This window comes from Zasmidium cellare (assembly GCF_010093935.1).
Source record: "Zasmidium cellare ATCC 36951 unplaced genomic scaffold M409scaffold_40, whole genome shotgun sequence".
Taxonomy (NCBI): Eukaryota; Fungi; Ascomycota; class Dothideomycetes; order Mycosphaerellales; family Mycosphaerellaceae; genus Zasmidium; species Zasmidium cellare.
The window spans coordinates 43,227-60,973 of NW_022986984.1; the positions used below are offsets into that span (position 1 = coordinate 43,227).

Below are 17,747 nucleotides of genomic sequence, written 5' to 3' on the forward strand. Positions count from 1 at the left end.
TAGAGAAGTTGAAAAATGATTAATCAAGAGCTCTTTTTGAAAGTTCTTCATCTATGCATTTAGGATATCAAAAATTGACGCTATGCAAGATGCTTTAACAAACACCATCAAACCAACATCTCATTACAACTACCTCATTCTTCCCTCTCTATCCAGAAACACTCGCGCCCCTCACCCCGGAACTCTCAGGAATCTCCGTGCCAGAAACATCATGCACGCCATGTCGATCCGTAGGTGGCGGCACATCCTCCACCCTCTGCTCACCCTCCATCCCCGCGGCATCCGCCTTCCGAATCTGCCTCGCGCCCGGCGACAAAAACAACGCATCCGCCGTAACAAGATCCTCGCCCTCGGGCGGCTCCCACTTGGAGCTCTTCCACGGGGGCACATGCGTGATGTACATGGTATCGATCTCCTCAAGCGTACGGCCCTGGTGTTCCTCGAGGAAGAAGTAGACGATGGGGATGGCGATGAAGGAGCAGGCGGCGAAGATGTAGCCGTACTGGAAGTCGATGGCGGAGGTGATGAAGGGCGAGAAGAAGGAGATGAGGAAGTTCCAGGTCCAGTTGGAGGAGGAGGCGATGCCCATGCACATGGTGCGGTACCGAGTTGGGTACAATTCACCTACTACAACCCAGATTACTGGGCCCCACGTCATCGCGTAGCTAGGAGGAGTCAGCATTCGCATCGTATGTTTGACAAGTTTTTCGTTGGCTTACCCAGCGATGAATAGGCAGGCGAAGACAATCATGACTGTTCCTGCGGTTTCGGTCTGCTTGTTCTCATTGAGAAGGAAGTGACCCACGGAGCTGAAGACCATGAAGCACATGAACATCCATGCAGCTCCAATCATGAGGGCGCCTCGTCGACCGGCTTTCTCGACAACGAGAAGGCCGGGGAAGGTCATACCGAAGTTGACACCGCCGAGGATCATGGAGGTGACGAAGCTGTTCTTCAAGCCGACGGATTGGAAGATGGTCGTGCCGTAGTCTAGAAGCGCAGATTAGTAAATGCCGCGTGGGTGGGTTTTGCGAATATACGTACAGAAGAAGAAGTTCGCGCCAGTAAGCTGTTGGAGGGCTTGCATCACAACACCAAGGAGCGTGCGATACGCCATACGAGGTCCAGTGAAGATCTCATACCATTTAGGCTTACCACCACCAGCGAACTCAGCATCGTACTTCTCCTTGATCTCGCGCATCTCACGGTCGACCTCCCAGTGATTGATCGGCACACCATAAGAACGGGCAATCGTCGTGCGGGCTCGCTCGATCTTGTTGTGGCGGTAGTCCCAGCGAGGGGATTCGGGAAGGAAGACAATACCAACGATCATAAGGACCGGAGGGATGAAGCCGATGCCCATGGGGATTCGCCAGGCGGAGGCGTTTTCGTTCTTTTCGGTGCCGAAGTTGATGCAGTATGCGACGAAGATGCCCAAGGTGATGAAGAGTTGGTAGGTGCCGACCATGGAGCCACGGATTTGGCGAGGGGCGGTTTCTACAAAGATGTCAGAGATCGATCGCCGGGCTGTGGAATGAGTGTCTACTCACCAGACTGGTACATTGGCGTCAAAACGGAGAGACCTCCAACACCAAGACCTGCAACCCATCGGCCAAGCGCGACTTGATACCATTTGAAGGTTGCAGTGATCTGGATGATAACTCCGACGCAGAACATGATGTTCCAGAAAATGATACAGATCTTTCGTCCGAATTTGTCTGCGATCGGGGCTGAGAGCAGAGCGCCGAACATGGTTCCAATGGAGAGCAGACCGACGATGGTTCCAGAGATGGCGTCCGTGAAAGCCCAGGTGTCATACGAGTCTCCTCTGTTGTGGAAGCGGTACAGGAAGTCCTTCATTTCGAGGAATCCAGAAATCTGACCAGTGTCTGATGGAAGTCAGCAAATGCTATTCTCGGCCTGTCACTCTATGTTGCGGCCTACCGTATCCAAAGATGAATCCACCAATCGACACAATCGCGGCCATTGCGAAAGTATACCCTCTGAACAGCCTGACCTTCGATCGGTCGACCTCGCCTTTCTTCTCGACATCCCCGTCCAGTGCCCCAAGGGGTTTCTCCACGCCATCTCCATGCGGAGATGGACCTCCATCCTGACGCGGAGTCAGGTCACCATCTGTCTTCTTCTTCCTGCTGAACAAATTCATCTTGTTCATGATCACGAGAATCTAGAGATGCGCGAGCATGCACACCCCGAGAAACAAGGGAAGGAGAGGGAGAGCAAGATAAGAAGACAGAGAAAAGATGTGGAACCAAACCGCGCTCTCCACGCGGAGGACAGTGGGCACCGCAATTCTTTTTGAAAGCAACGCCCGGAGTCCCCAAGCACTGCAAGGGCTGAGGAAGTGGAAAGTGTGGAACCACCCATACAGTACCCACCCAGCGCAACGTCGTCATTCGTGCCTTTTGCGTCGTTGTCCCATTCACGAGACCACTGTTTCGCCCATGCCGGCAGTACCGAGTGGTAGACTTTCCCTTGCAGAGGCATAGCGCGCGAAGAAAGGCTCCATAGCACAACGTCATGGGCCGTCGAAAAACCTTCTGCTCGAGGCTTGGCGAACGGAGCGTGGTGCTCTGGATCCACAAGTTTTGTGCTCGATTGGCGATCGTCGGCGATGCTCACATGTCTCTGCTCTCCCGCAGAGCCGCAAGGCGAGTGCTGGTCTTTTGGCGATTCGACGATTGCGTGAAGGATTCCGAAGACGCACGACGTTCATCGAGCGTTGAGGCTGCGAGATTGGACGAAGCATCAACGTCATGGCTTGAGTTCAAGTAAGCTTTTCGCCTTTTTTATTCCATTCACTTTTCGGGCGCGACAAAGCCCGGGAGCCGTTCCGAGCCCTATCGTCCATGCTTACAACACGTGTTGGGCACGAACAGCAGTGGCCAAAATCCGAGTGGCGACGGCCTTCTTTCCTGCACCAACAAACATCCGCCTGTGCCTGTGAGCTGACGTATCAACAACAGGCGCTTGGGTCGTCGATTCGGCTTTGTGGTCGGGAAAACGAGGCTGTCGACGGTTTCTGCTGGGATGTTCTGTTGCTGCTTGCTAACCGTCTCGAGGCGTTTGGCGGACGTGCCGCCTTCCTCCTTGGTTCGATGAGATTGCTGCTTGCTTGCTTACACCGGCTGCGGCGACCGGGACTCAGAAGATGTGGATACCACTTGTGCTTCGTCTGCTTATGAATGCTTCTGGCTTGTGATCGAAACTTCAAGCAATTCGCGGCGGGTGCTTGGCTCCGAATACCAAGGTCGGCTCCAACGAATTCCCGAATCGAACGGATGTGCCATCGGGCGACGTGGAGGCGACTTTTCTGTGGTGTCTCGTGGCCGTCGCCCTCGCCTGCATCATCCGTGATGGCGTCGTCTTTATACTCGATGTGCTGTCGGGAATCGAATGGCGGACGAGTTTCCTAAAGCGGCATTCCGCCATCGACGACGACGTCTAGCACCGCAATGCTCGACGGCTCAATAGACTAGTCAAGGGTAGTAGTTGTGATGGAACCGGATGTGGAAACACTCTCAGGCGTCTATTGATAAATTCTCGTTTGAAGGAATGTCACCAGTTGCGGCTGACCAAAACTGGTACATGATACCTCCGACGTACATCTTGCAAAGGACAAGTAAACCAGAACGACAAAACTGCACTGTTCACATTATGAGACGCTGTCCATCTTATATATCAATGCCGCGTATGTTCCGGCCCTTACCGGAATCCTGTATGACCAACTCGAAGGATGCCAAAATCAAGGGATAGCTTGCGCAGACGGCTACATCACTCACCCCTTGAGGTCATATCATGTCGCCGTTCTTGGGCCTGATATGGTGCTGCACCTCGAAACTCCACTGTATCCGCCACGACTTGGTCAAAATCAGTTCCTGGCCTTTCTTGACTGCTGTCTCTTGGCTCGTATCACTCGCGATTCGCTGCGGAGTGGAGGGAAGCTTTCTCGGTCGATTGGTGAGCCTCTTGCGCAGCCAGATCCCTCCCCAGACTGCGACGAATATGGCTATCATGACGGCGGCGTAGATGAAGACGTGCAGGACGATGCTGGCATTGCCGTGGGCCGGGTTCATCCATTCGTAGACGTACCAGCCTTGCGTGGCTTTGGTGAGGTAGGCTAGGCCCAGGTACACTGACAGGATAAGGAGGACCACGGAGAGGTGCGTTGGAGGTGGAGGGCTCGTGGCAGGTAACATGATTTCTTCGAGCGCGAAGACTGAGTTGAGGGCGTGGACGGATAAGTTCAGCCATTCGACGTATCGTTGCTTGATCCATACGCGGCCCCAGAGCGATCCCCAGTATGCGATTGTGACCTATGCGGTTGATATCAGGCTCGGCTGTACATGTACGGTGGGGTGTTGGTTGACTTACCAGGAAAGGAAACGAAATGACCGTCGAGTAGAACAAGCTGTGAAGCAGCTGCAGATACTTTGGCCATCTGTGTAGATACGGCTGTCTTCGCCTCGCATGATAGATCGTGTGAAATCCAGCAATGGCAAAGTAGAAGCCCATCGACCACCATGTCAGAAAGGTGAAGTAGCTAAACGTCTTGCCAATCATCTCCCTCCCAGTGACGATGATATACGGATCGATGTTGACATCGCCGAGGGACTGTCTTGCATGATGGCCGGCTTGCCATGCGTAGGCGACCACAATGGTGGTGAAGATGTAGATGGAAATCAGTATTCGAATACCGGCCAGAACGGATGGCGAGACAATGTCGGATCGAACGAATGATCTGCCAAGATCGAATCCAGTCGGCGGCACGCCAAATGCCTCGTAGGAGAGTAGTAACATCTTCATGCTCTGGAATGAATGTCGAGAGAGAGTCCGTCGAGGGCTTATCGTCGCCAGTGCCAGGAACAAAAGAACAGCTCCCTTCTACGCACTTAGCAGTCACATGCTTCTACTATACATAGATCGTTTCGTCAACGACGAGGTCGACGTAGGCAATAATGAGAGCCATTCCTTGATGGCCGGTTGCTTCGGATTCGCCATTCTTCGCGTCCATCAGCTACGCCTATCCGCCTCGCATGGGCTCGCAAAGGCTTGGTTGAGGGAGACCAGGCACAAGGGATAAGCAAAGTCCAAGATAGCCTTTGGGGTGACAGGGGAGTCGTCTTGATCGACGCCCTCCAATCTGCACCTGACCGTTGTTAGTACTTGCGCTGGATAGAGGAGGATGTCGGTTCAAGAGACGGGTCGTGTCAATGGCGACCAGAAGTCCTCGCACAGACATTGACATAGCTCGTTCTCCTCCTCTCTTCGGATGCCAGTGGAACAACTGTCGAAAAGCTCGTCTTGGAACGCCATCGCTCAGCCGTCCACTGCCGCACAACGCACAATACGGGCCGTCTGTCAACGAACTCCAGCATGGTGTTCACATGGCTCATCCATGATCGTGTTCTCGCTTTGCCGCGCATAACGTGCGTGTCACCGTCGCAGCCTTCCCGTCATGTGGCAACAATCCCAGCCGCGGACCAAGCCATTCCGTGGTGTTTGACGAGGTGATGCATGTAAAAGCATTGTTGTCTGAAACGCGAGCAGGTTCTGAAACCAATACGAGGTAACGACGGAAGAGAAAGCGAAGTCACGTGCCTCTTGGCAACGCCTTTTACAGAGTTTCGGCGCCGGGAGAGTCCAACATCCAACATCACCACCAACACTCACATTCCCATGATGATGATGACGCTTTGTTGCATTCGAGTGTTAGCATCCGATCACGACAGTGCCAAGGGTTCCCAGGTACCATCGAATCGAAGACAGGGCCTCGCTCTTGCCACTCCGCCTCTTCCGCAGACTGCCACAAAGACTGCAGGCTTCAATACCAGCGCATTCCCGCGTAGGCCAGACCACGCTGTCAAGATCTTCCTCATGGATGAATTGCCAGCATACTGATGCTGTTATCTGCGTGCAAGATCGCGCAGTATTGGTCACTGACATAACAGAGATGCTCTTCAAACGCACCTTACTCTGCGTGACAGGAGCAACCGTTTGGACAGGTGATGGCGCTTGGTCGGTATCCTTGAGGGGGAAAAGATATTGTATCCAAGATGCTGAGACCCAAACAAAACAAATGTCTCAGAACACGCCCTTTCGATGACAGAGACGCACTCTCAATTGATAATCCCCAAGAAGATTCTTTCTCTCGCCACGGCGACTGTACGTTCAACAAGTTGCCCTAGAGCAACACCCACTTGTTCGGAAGTGCTTCCACGCCCACCGGAAAGAGTTCTCCCGGCCCTAATCTTCAGCACTCGCAAGCGAAGAGATAGCTCCGCTGGTGAGTATGCCTGCTTTGACCGGTCAACAAATTTCCAACGCGAGGCATGGGAGAGCACGAATATCGGACTGCAATGACCGAATCAGGAAATAAACGACACTCTCATAACGCAGGGCTCCAGACAGAATATCCACTTTATCGGTACTGTACCGCTATCCACAGCAAGCCCTAGAATTATCACTCAATACCCCTGTCCACCTATCCCCCTCGTCCTTCCAGAGGTCTGCTGCGCCGCATAGTGGAGGTAGGAAATGCACTATGCTTTTCAATCAGGGTCCACGACATTCTGTCAAGTTCAAAGCGTTCATTCACGAGGAAAATGAAAGCTCGAAGCAGCTTAGTGCTGATTTCACAAGCCATATGCGATGCACCAGTGCCAGCTACCCCTGCGGTTCAGCTTCAGCGAAAGCTACGTATGTGCTCGAGAATGGCACGAGGAGATGGTACATAAGAGAGACGGAAGATTCAAATCTGGAAAGAAATCACAAAGTAGAACATTCCCTTCCCACAATCTCAGCAACATAACACCGAAACACAATGGCCCCCAAGATCCTCTTCGTCCTCACCTCCCACTCCGCCCTTGGCAACTCCGGCAAGAAAACAGGCTGGTTCCTCCCCGAGCTCTCGCACCCAGTGGCTGAACTGGAAGGCAAAGTACGTCCCAGACATACCTTTTCATCATGCAGCGAAACTCATTGTCCACATTCGCAGGCCGAAATCATCGTGGCTTCACCGCTGGGAGGCGAAGCCCCTCTCGACCCCAACTCCGTCGAGCCCTACGAAGAAGACCCAGCTTCGATCCGCCTGCTCAACGAGCTGTCTCATCTGTATAAGAACACATCGAAGCTGGAAGACTGGGTCGGCAAGGAGGATGAATTCGCCGCGATCTTCTACGTCGGCGGACACGGTCGTGGGTTTCACTTCTCCCCTCCCTTTCTCACCCAAGAACAAGACTGACCACCAACGCCTCCCAGCAATGTTCGACCTCGCCACCTCCACCACTTCCATCGCCCTGATCAAGTCCTTCTACGAAAGCAACAAAATCGTCTCCGCAGTCTGCCACGGCCCCGCGGCCTTCGTCAACGTCAAACTCAGCGATGGATCATACCTCGTTGACGGCAAGAATTTAACAGCGTTCTCGGACGAGGAGGAGGTCAACTTCGGCACGGCGCCGTACATGCCTTTCAAGCTGGAGATGTCCCTGAAGGAGCACGGCGCGAAGTTTACCGCCGCGAAGGAGTTGTACGGGGAGAAGCTTGTCGTGGATGGGAAGTTCATCACTGGCGAGAATCCGGCGAGTGCGAGGGCTGTTGGGAAAGCTATCGCGGAAGCGCTTTAGATTGTCTGTCAATCAATCATAGGACCTAGCTAGCTAAAAAGGACATGAAAAGCACCTCAAGCCAAAAGCGGCGAATCCGTCCTGTTCCCTTCAATCTCCCTCAACCTCAATTTCTCCACCAACCACGGCACCTCCTCCGGCGAATACTTATACGCCCTAAAAACTGCATTACCAGGATAATCAAACACCCCCTCCAGCTCCGGCGCTTCCAGCCCCTCGTACGTCGCGAACTCCGGCACGATGTATTCCCAACACATCTGCCCTTCCCGTGTGACTTCGAAGATCCGCCCGAAGCCCGCTTCGGTGATGAGCGTGTTTCCGTTGCGGAGACGCTGCGCGGCGCCCATGAAGGGCGTGAAGAAGGTCATGGGGTGCGGGTCTTTGTACTGCCATACGATCTGCTTCGTGGAGCGGTCGACCTGGATGACGCGGGAGTAAGGCATCGATTCGTGGTGTCTGTAGACGCCATTGTCGAAAATGAGGATCGAGCCGTCGTCCAGCTCCGTCGCGTGGTGTTGCTGCGCGAGGACGGTGGAGTCCAAGTGCCAGAGAACCTTCCCGGTTGCCTTGGAGATAATGATTACGGCGGAGACGCTGCGGAGGGAGGCGAGGACGTTGCCGTCGCGTAGGAAGGACACGGAGTTGATGAGCGGGTAGTGGTCGCGGGTGTAGTGTGGTTGGAGGGGGAAGTCAGCCGGGTTGAGGTTGTCGATGAGGGACCAGTACCAGAGGGTTTCGCCTGTGTGAGGGTCGACGTGCTTGATGCAGTCGGAATAGATTTTGCCATCGGGGGCTTCGGAGCCGGGGATGCCGCCTGGGACGCTGGCGGCTTGAGTCGGTGTAAGAGGTTGGAGGGTGGTGTAGAGGAGGGTTCCATCGTCGAGGTGGTTTTGGTCGTGGTGCGCTAGGGGGTCTTCCCAGCGCATGACCTCTTTGCCTGAGTGGTCGACTTGGAGCATGAGGCCGCCTCTGTACTTTTGCCAGAGAGGGAAGAGTTTGGGGCCGTCGGGGTGGACGCCATTGTAGGCGAGGTTGCTGTTTGGGAGAACTCTGGCGTGTCGGCCTGGTCGTGAGGACATTTTCCAACGGTGAACTTCTTTACCGTTGTTGTCGACCATTTTGACGATGCCTGGGCTGGTGAGGTGGGCGTAGAGCATGAATCCAGGGGAGACTTTGTCGTGGTCTACGCCTCGAAGGCCAACTCCTCGTCTGTGCAGTGTGCTTTGCTCCATGGTTGAAAGTTGATGTTGTCGATTCGATGATCAGTGAACTTGTTGTCGATTCCCAAAGCCTTGTACTTTATCAAAGACAACTCTCAGCCTTTTCAAGATATTAGAGAAGACGAATCAAAACAGTCCTCGGCATACCGATGGATAGCTCCATCCACCACACTGTCCAGACCACATATTTCCCACATCGCCACCTGTGCCGCCACACCTCCCCGGCGAGCTGCGAGAACGAAAGCGTGCCCCAAATCTCCCCGCGGCAAGCCGACGGCACAGATTCGCAGCACCCACGACCTCTCTCCCTCTCACATCCAATCAAGACCTGCATAAGCTCGCCAATCCTTCGAACATCGAGTGAGCCACACCATCGGTTTGCCAACGGGTCGATACAAACCCTTCAAACACGCAATATCTCGTCGACATGTCGACATGGGCCACATGGCGAGGGAGAAATCATAAAGGGCGATGGGGAGAGTAGTGGAAGTGATCGACAAGCAGGGCGAGCTGAATTGAAGATGACGAACATGAAACCAGAAGCCTATGTTGCGTCGGACACTTCGTCCAGAGAAGAGCGTATGGATGTTGGAGAGCTCAAGCAAGAGCCCAAGTGGAGGCAATGGGCTCGGATGCTTTCGATCGAGGTTGGTGGGATCCAGAGAGTGACGGAAGAAGAGCGCAAGCAGAACACGACGCATGTTTGGAATGCCTGTACTTTCTGGTAAGCAATCTCATCCGCGGCGATACTCGATAGTCTCCATCTTGACCGCTAACCATGTATCAGGCTCTCCGCCAACATGGCAGTAGCCACGCTATCGACAGGCATGGTCGGCCCCTCGATGGGCCTCAGCTTCTGGGACTCCTTCGCAATCATCCTACTCGTCAACATCTTCTCCTGCATGCTACCCGCATGGACAGCGACATTTGGCTTGACGGGACTGAGAATGACGACCTTCTCCCGCTATTCATTCGGGTACTGGGGTAACTGCCTCGTCGTGATCTTCTCCCTCATCTCGACAACAGGTTGGAATGCCGTGAATTCCATCTCGGGGGCTTCGTGTTTGGCAGCTTTGTTCGGTGGCTCGTTGCCGTCTTGGGTGGGCGTGATCATCATCACGGTCTCGGTCTGGGTTCTTTGTGTGCTCGGCATCAAGTGGATCCACAAAGTCGATACCTTTATCTGGATCTCGCCTCTGGTTGTATGGTGTGTTGCCGCAGGCACTGGAGCAAAGCATTTCCATGGCGATGCTGTCAAGTCGCCTACTGGAGCAAATGGTGCCGCTGCAGCTCTGTCCTTCATCGCCGTCATCTTCTCCTTCGCCGTGTCATGGATTAACTGTGCAGCCGACTACAACGTGCGCATGCCGCTCAGCACGCCACGATACAAGATCTTCTTGGCCACGTACATTGGCATCACCATCCCTACCATCCTGGTGCAGCTCCTTGGCTCAGCACTCTACACCGGCGCTCAAACCGACCCAACGTGGAAGCATGCATACGCCGAATATGGTGTCGGAGGCCCTCTGATGAAAGCTCTGGAGCCAGCAGGAGGATTTGGCAAGTTCTTGATGGTACTCGCTGCGTTGAGTGCCATACCGGTAAGACTTCTCAAAGCGCCAAAGAAGAAAAATCGAATGCTGATTCATCCCAGAACAACATCCCAAACAACTACTCCTTTGCCCTTCACGCTCAGAACTTTGGACCATGGGCGATCAAAGTCCCACGAATCGTATTCGTAACGTTCGGCTTCGTCGTCGCAACAATCGTCGGCTGCCTGGCATCTCTCTCCTTCGAAAGCTCGCTGCAGACTGTCCTGAGCATAGTCGGCTATTGGACAGTGATCCACTTGGTCGTCGTTGCCGAAGAGCACATCATCTTCCGCAGGGCCCGCTGCAGTGCGTACGATTTTGATGCGTGGGACAAGCCAGATCTTCTGCCATTTGGATGGGGCGCCATTGGAGCGTTCGCATTTGGCTTCCTCGGAGCTGCCATGGGAATGAATGTGACGTGGTACCATGCCCCTACTGCTCAGTTGATTGGGAAGAAGGGAGCCAACATTGGGCATGAGCTCACTTTTGCATTCTCAGCGATCACCTTTCCGTTGTTCCGATGGCTGGAGAGGCGATATACCGGGGAATGAGTTCCTAGCGATAGACGATGTAGCGAAGCAGATCTTTCCAATCAATCGTAGATCAGTCCACCTGCTTTCGGGGTTTCTCTTTCAGCCAGGTGGCATGGCGGTATGCGCGAGCTCGTCTGAAGCCAGAGATTGCCAGTCAGGTAGCATTGCATCCCAGTCAATGTCCAAAGTGTCCATACCCATCCCGATCAGATCGGGAAACATGGCTTGGTCTGGTGTAGGCTGCTGTGGCTCGCTTGTCCTTCGAAGCTCGACATGGACGTTTGGCCTCAGCTTGCGATGTGCGGCATCGATCACATCTCCCATAGTATGCCCAACGTGTAAAGACGAGCCAAGGGACCGAAGCCACGTACTGGTGCTCAAGATCAGCGAGTCGCAGTCGGGAATGTTGAGTCTGACTTGGAGCTGTGATTCATATTTGCACAGCAATCGAGCGAGGGTGACTGCGGCAAAAGTGATCATGTGGTAGATGTGATCTGTCAGATGTTTGGTACGATCGTCGGAGGTCTCCATTGCCAGTTGAAGTATGCCAGAGCATAATCTTACCATCTCAGAGAGTAAGGACTCACGGACAGCCGCAGATTTGTTGTTGAGGCTCTGCTCAAAAACTAGCAGCTGTGCAAAATGGTAGCCCATCTGCAGGAACTGCGAACGGGGCTGGTCAAAGAGAAACGCCCACACATGCTTCCAGGATTGTAGCGCTGCTTGGGCTTGAGGAAGATTGACCGAAGAGGCGACTGCGTTGTCGTATAACGTCCAGTATAGGTTGGTCTCTGCGACCATTCTCATCTCAAAGTTGGAGAGCTCACCGGGTGGCAGTCTCTTGCGTATCCCCTCAACATCGGCTTTGCTAACCATAGAGTTCCGTCTCATGCTGATACACGCATGCAAATGAGCCAGGCAAAGCCGATTCCATAGAAGCAACTTGCCGACGGTACTTCCGAACTCCGAATCGAGTGAGGAGCTATACTGTGATGATTCTCGGAAGACATCAGACGCGGAGGCGTGTTGAATAGCAAAACCAGTGACCAGCCATGCATCGATTGAGAGTGGAGTCTGTCCGATCGTTGTTGACCAGAGTGAAAGCACGAGGATGGCTTGGAAGAATGCTAATGGCTGGGGCGACTGTAGCAGCTGTTGGCTCACTAGAGATTTGGCTTCGGCGAAAAGAGCATCTACGATGTGTCGAGCGCGCTCGGAGGACCAGTGTCTGACGGCGATGAGGCAGCAGGCGCATAGCAGAAGGGGAGAGCTTCTCATGTGCAGGTTAGAAGTACTTTCGTCAGACTCTCGCAGGGTGATCCAGCGTCGGTAATGGGTTTGAAAGATGACTAGCAACTGCTTCGCCTCGTCCGCGGATATGAGACCTTTTTCTACGATGCTCGCTGTGCTTAGCCGTGAATCGAGACTTGTGTGGTTTTCCGAGGCCGCATCGCGGATCACCAGCAGTGGCGCTTCTTGCTCGGTATTGGCTTTGTCCACTTGATGGAGCACAGAGACATCAGATTGAAGTATTGGCTGCTGTTCGACATCAAGACCGATAGCCTCGCTCAATCTGAGAACCGTCCGTTCCAGAGAGGCAACCCTGCTCCCATCAGAAGATGCCCATCAACAGTTCGCCCTTGCTGGAGGAGTTCGATCCTACCTCTCGTCCATGAGACTGCAATCATGCAGGGTGTGAGCCAGAGGTACCGCTGGTTGCTCAGGCTGAGTTGCATCTGGAGATTCATCTTGGAGCGAGCAGTGCAAGCGGAGAGTGTTGCAACGCAGACAAGCTCCCGAGGAGGAGGGATAGCATCGTGTCTTGCCTCGTCTACATCCTTCGCAGGCTTTGGAAGCCCGGCCGCCTGTCGTCCTCACGGGTGGCATCTGGTCGGCCAACAAGGGTTGACGATACAATGGTGTTTTTTGATTTGAAGGAACAACGACACGACTTTTGGGCTGACATGATCACGTCTCCCGTCTTTGCGTGATGGAGCCCCGCAAACTCTACCGGTTTTTGCGATGTCGTTATCTCGCAGCTCGCCGTCTGTCGTCTTGCCATCTGCTGTGTCAAGTCTCTGTAAAGAAGATGATGGAGTTGTTGATGCTCGTGGACGAGGAGGAAGTTTACTCTTCCAATCCCTACCAGAGCGAGAGCCACGGTGGATTTGGGCTTTGGCGTTGTGGTCTGACTTCACCTCATTGACCGTGAAGAGAGGAGAGAAAAACACCGCCATTGAGACAATATGGCATCTCCTGAAATACTCGAATTGCACTTTAGCGACAGTCCAATATCCACGGCATTCTCCTCACTTAATCTCAGAGCCCCAGATATCGTCATTCGCCTCCTTCTTCGCGTCCTCTTTGACAAACTCCTCAAACTTCCCCAGCTTACTCTCGCCTTTCTTCTCGCCCGTGGAAGACGCTTTCCCTTCTTCGTGCTTTCCAGGATGCAGGATCTTGTCCTTGAGCGATTCTTGTTCTTTCTTGGCTTCTAATTGATCATCAGAACTCTGACCACAGATTTCAAGAATCGCACGAGTGGCTTCACTTACCCTCAGGCATGTTCAGGAGTCCTTCCTTGATGGCGGTATGATTGTTGATGTGGGTATCGATATGTTCCAACGGATGAGTTTGCTCGAAGCTCGCAGCCATCCAGCTCAAGCTCTTATACCAGACTATACTTGTCGACTTGTGACCCCAGCCATCGTCATCGAGCGGCACGCAAGTCTACCATAGAGCGAATCTATCGATCGACAAAGCCACAAGATCGAGTACGTACTGGCAAATATCCCACTTTTCTCCTCGTTCTCGCCACGAACATGAAGACCTCTATACAACTCATCAAAGTTCATCAGGCCCTTCCACTAACCACATCTAACCTCGGACCCGACTACACATTCGAAGAGCTCCAGCTCCATCGACAAGAATCCAACCCAAACCCCAGAAAACAACAACCCCATACTTCTCCGAACCTCTCATCGTCCACAGTTCGATCTTAGCCCCACTTGGCTCACCAAAGGACCGAATAGTTAGAGCTCTGAACCTCTGCTGAATGGCTTCACCTCATCATGTCATGGAATAGCAGGATGCAAGCTGACGTCTGACTGTCGATCAAGAGTGAGATTAGCTGGGAAGGTAGCGAGAGCATATATCAACGCGTGTAACCCAAGTCGGAGGCATTGTCATCTTTAGACTAAACAATAACATATCCAACCTACCTCGACCTCGACATCAACATGCCAGAAGGCAAGCCCACCACTCCCTCCTCCTCTTTCCATTACAACCACCCAACTAACCCTTGATGCAATACAACAGAGAAGAAAGAAGGCCTCCTAGGCAAAGTCGAAAACGTCTTCCACCACAACAAAAAGAAAGACGACCCTCCCACCACCTCCTCCTCTGCTGGCACCACCAGCAACACATCCGCCGAGCACAAGAAACCGCACGAATCCGAAATGGACAAGTTCAAAGATTACATGGCCGAGGACAAGAAATTGGAGGAGGAGGGGAAGGAGTATGGCGGGTTGATGTAATAGAATATAGCGGAGGGAATGAATCGCGAGGGGGTTGGATAGTGATTTTGAACAACAAGACTCCGTTTCCTCTATCTTTCCCTAGCTTTTGCCTTGCCGTGAAACCAAACAACACGCGGTAGCACCTTTCGCTAATACACACCCATCCTGTTGGGCATTGGACGGGTATGTACATGCATTGCTCACCCCCCGGCCCTGATCATGCTTGTAGCGTACACCCCTCATCTGCTCGTCGCCTTATCGTAATCGTGAATGAACGTCGTTGGTCTCTTTCTCAAGACTCACAGCTATCCCGAAGTGCTGTCGTAGTATCAAAAAAGCCTCCCTGTGTGATAAAACGCCCCAGCGCCATGCACCCCAAGCAAATCAAATCCCAAGCCCACGATGGACTCACTTCTTCGTCTTCTTTCCGTCTTTCTCCTTCCTGGACACAGGCGATCTCAGCGACGGCATGGAATTCTACTCCGCGCGGACGGGATTCAGCTCCTGTGCTCGAGGCTGCTCGAGACCATTTCCAGCCCCGTTCTCCTCGTTTCGATCATCGGCGTCGTTCCTCAGCTCGTATGCAAGATCGAAGCATTCAGCCAGCAACGCGCTGACGCTGCTTTGGCCTTCAGGGATGTCGTTACCAACCATGAACTTGCCGTCTTTCTTCATGTTGTCGATGGAGTTCAGCTTCATGCTGTATGGATAGAGTTCGCGGGGAGAGTCAACACCGCCAGACTTCTTGACTTCAATCAAGCATCGCTTGAGGGTGAGGAGTTGATTGTAGATGGGCATCAAGGCTTCCGAAACGGGCTCCGAGGAGATTATGTACTGGTAGATGAAGGCGTACGACTTTCGCAGAAGGTAGAGCAAGGTTCGTTGCGCATGGAGATCTGCGGGCTTGCCTTCGGCGTCGACAAAGTTCCCGTCCACTCTAGACTCGTCTACACGATCAAGAGAGCGTTGGTAGTCGTAAAGATCGGTTTCGCGGAGAGACCAAGCCTGCGTGAGATTCATATGTTCGAGGGCTCGCTTCACTTTGATGAGTTTGTCGAAGGGTTCCTGGAAGCGCGGGTCGATTTTGCCTTGTCTGTGATTTGTTAGCAAAGGCGAGGTCAAATGTTCGAAGGTGGCATACTTCTGTTGAATGATCTCCACCCAAAGTATGCATCTCGCCAACAGCGACTTCACGACAGTGTCTGGACTGTGTGTGCAGCCATCACAGATCTGCACCATAGCCATTCGTTCGACATAGACCTCCTCTGCTGTCTTGCCTTCATGTGGGTCTGGGCTTTCATGCAGCTCGGCTTGGATTTCCAACAGCTGCTTCTCGAACTCCTTGACCTCTTGCGCCGGGAACTGCGGATCGTCAGCACTTCACCCAAACCGCATATCTGTACATGTCCTCACCTTGCTCCTGCAATTAGAAGCCGACAAGCTTCGTAATATGCTCACCAGCTTCTCATACGTCTTCATCATGTTGCCCTCGAGTTTGGCCAAAGGTGACTTCAACTCCCTCAAAGTCGCTCGGCATAGGTCAATCCTCGCCTTCAGCAGCGTCAGCAGATGTTCAGAATGCTGATCCTTCCCTCTGATGATCGTCTGTTCCCATTTGTCAAGGTGCTCTTCGATGCTCTTCACGTCGGCGGGAAGGTAGAACCCGGCTTCAACCAGATGATCCAGCAATCGCTTCACCGTAGACACGCAAGCGTATATCGCTGGCGCTTCGCGATTCCGGCCGATGGTCAAGAAGAAGAGGGAGATGAGGCGGAAGCAGTCGTCGAGGACGGTATCGACTCGGTTCTGCTCATCGCGCTTGTTTGCTCGGATCCGGTTCAGCTGCTCGACCTGCTCCACAAGTTGGTTGTGGTATTTGACGACGTCTGCAGACTTGACATATGTGCTCCGGTCTCCTTTGAGCAGCGACAAGTGATCGCGGATGATAAGGACTCTGTCGAGGATGGGTTGTTCCTCGGGATCCAGCGGCACACGCACCGCCGGCGAGTCGGTCATCTTGGAGGTATCGTTTTTGGGGATTGATTGCCGTGGCTGATTTGGTGGTGATGCCGATCGAGAGTGAGGTGGTGGTGGAGGGTGAGGGAATTGATGGGTGTCTGATTAATGCCGCCATCAAAACGAAAGTCACGCGCGCCTGGCCCATTCTGTTGCTTCCCTCTCGGCTGCGAAAGCCCCTCATTCCTTCCTCGCCCCTCAATGACGAAGGTTCAGCCAGCGGGCAGTCCCGGCGCTATCGCACATACGGTTTAGCTTTTGCCAAGACTTCTCCCACAAGGCAGGAGACAAGCGGAAATCATAGCCAACCGACGACTTTCTATTAATTCACCTCAATTCGCCCGCGAGAAGAAGTCCTTCACGACAGTAGAACGTGCTAGGCATCTCACTACCCAGACACTCACCAACACTACATATTCGCCATGTCTACCGCCGAGCTCGCCTGCGCGTACAGCGCCCTCATCCTCGCCGACGACGGTGTTGAGATCACCGTACGTTCAACCCCCAAATGCGACAAGGGATATGGAATGACTGACATGATATACTCTTCCAGGCCGACAAGATCCAGTCCCTCATCACCGCCGCCAACGTCGCCGACATCGAGCCCATCTGGACTTCCCTCTTCGCTAAGGCTCTCGAGGGCAAGGATGTCAAGGAGATCTTGACCAACGTCGGCTCCGGTGGCGGCGCTGCTCCAGCTGCTGCTGCCGCTGCCGGTGGTGCTGCCGCTGGCGGTGACGCCGCTGCTGAGGCACCAAAGGAGGAGGCCAAGGAAGAGGGTGAGTTGAGGATAATCCAGCGTGAAGAGAATGTGATACTGATTGTATGTTTTTACAGAGAAGGAGGAGTCCGACGAGGACATGGGCTTCGGTCTCTTCGACTAAGCGCATCACATCCCGAAATCTGCCACCTTCCGCGGACGACAAATGATGGGCTACAGCGATGGGAACGGCGAGGACTGCCATACTGCTTGGAGGAATCGCGCCATCGAGGTGTATTGAGGATCAGTTACGATGGAGGTATGGACGCGGTCATGCAAGAAGCGCACTTTGATGGCGTTCACGGCTATAGACAGTTCATCCAGAAATTGCGTCCTCAGGCTCAAAATTTGTCTCGTCACGACTTTCCACTCACTCCTCCAGTGAACCTCGATAAGACTTTGGCTCTCTGCGATCAGGGTTCTTGGTTGGCTGAGCATCTAACAAAATGCGCGCAGAATCCT

At 53.4% G+C, this 17,747-nt stretch overlaps 9 protein-coding genes across 9 annotated transcripts; 3 read left to right on the forward strand and 6 right to left on the reverse strand.

The window, feature by feature from the left end:
* Positions 1–148: 148 nt before the first annotated feature.
* Positions 149–2,167, reverse strand: M409DRAFT_69649 (uncharacterized protein; the record flags this gene model as incomplete). The annotated part of the gene is made up of 5 exons (XM_033818388.1): positions 149–665; positions 720–990; positions 1,045–1,497; positions 1,551–1,889; positions 1,945–2,167. The coding sequence occupies 5 exons, from the start codon at positions 2,165–2,167 to the stop codon at positions 149–151; spliced, it is 1,803 nt and encodes a 600-aa protein (XP_033662420.1).
* A 1,645-nt stretch (positions 2,168–3,812) lies between these two features.
* Positions 3,813–4,821, reverse strand: M409DRAFT_27930 (uncharacterized protein; the record flags this gene model as incomplete). Its single annotated transcript, XM_033808792.1, has 2 exons — positions 3,813–4,337; positions 4,396–4,821. The coding sequence occupies 2 exons, from the start codon at positions 4,819–4,821 to the stop codon at positions 3,813–3,815; spliced, it is 951 nt and encodes a 316-aa protein (XP_033662421.1).
* Positions 4,822–6,844: 2,023 nt separating this feature from the next.
* On the forward strand, positions 6,845–7,646 carry M409DRAFT_58936 (uncharacterized protein; the record flags this gene model as incomplete). Its single annotated transcript, XM_033814037.1, has 3 exons — positions 6,845–6,961; positions 7,019–7,217; positions 7,282–7,646. 3 exons carry the CDS (start codon positions 6,845–6,847, stop codon positions 7,644–7,646), a joined length of 681 nt encoding a protein of 226 aa, XP_033662422.1.
* A 56-nt stretch (positions 7,647–7,702) lies between these two features.
* On the reverse strand, positions 7,703–8,878 carry M409DRAFT_69651 (uncharacterized protein; the record flags this gene model as incomplete). The annotated part of the gene is made up of 1 exon (XM_033818389.1): positions 7,703–8,878. The coding sequence occupies one exon, from the start codon at positions 8,876–8,878 to the stop codon at positions 7,703–7,705; it is 1,176 nt and encodes a 391-aa protein (XP_033662423.1).
* A 620-nt stretch (positions 8,879–9,498) lies between these two features.
* M409DRAFT_69652 (uncharacterized protein) lies at positions 9,499–11,009 on the forward strand (the record flags this gene model as incomplete). Its single annotated transcript, XM_033818390.1, has 3 exons — positions 9,499–9,590; positions 9,654–10,467; positions 10,521–11,009. 3 exons carry the CDS (start codon positions 9,499–9,501, stop codon positions 11,007–11,009), a joined length of 1,395 nt encoding a protein of 464 aa, XP_033662424.1.
* Positions 11,010–11,090: 81 nt separating this feature from the next.
* Positions 11,091–11,882, reverse strand: M409DRAFT_27934 (uncharacterized protein; the record flags this gene model as incomplete). The annotated part of the gene is made up of 1 exon (XM_033808793.1): positions 11,091–11,882. The coding sequence occupies one exon, from the start codon at positions 11,880–11,882 to the stop codon at positions 11,091–11,093; it is 792 nt and encodes a 263-aa protein (XP_033662425.1).
* A 1,418-nt stretch (positions 11,883–13,300) lies between these two features.
* M409DRAFT_27935 (uncharacterized protein) lies at positions 13,301–13,556 on the reverse strand (the record flags this gene model as incomplete). Its single annotated transcript, XM_033808794.1, has 2 exons — positions 13,301–13,485; positions 13,547–13,556. The coding sequence occupies 2 exons, from the start codon at positions 13,554–13,556 to the stop codon at positions 13,301–13,303; spliced, it is 195 nt and encodes a 64-aa protein (XP_033662426.1).
* Positions 13,557–14,986: 1,430 nt separating this feature from the next.
* Positions 14,987–16,525, reverse strand: M409DRAFT_69653 (uncharacterized protein; the record flags this gene model as incomplete). The annotated part of the gene is made up of 3 exons (XM_033818391.1): positions 14,987–15,602; positions 15,651–15,871; positions 15,923–16,525. The coding sequence occupies 3 exons, from the start codon at positions 16,523–16,525 to the stop codon at positions 14,987–14,989; spliced, it is 1,440 nt and encodes a 479-aa protein (XP_033662427.1).
* Positions 16,526–16,947: 422 nt separating this feature from the next.
* On the forward strand, positions 16,948–17,409 carry M409DRAFT_58940 (uncharacterized protein; the record flags this gene model as incomplete). The annotated part of the gene is made up of 3 exons (XM_033814038.1): positions 16,948–17,016; positions 17,079–17,304; positions 17,363–17,409. 3 exons carry the CDS (start codon positions 16,948–16,950, stop codon positions 17,407–17,409), a joined length of 342 nt encoding a protein of 113 aa, XP_033662428.1.
* Between the last annotated feature and the right edge of the window lie 338 nt (positions 17,410–17,747).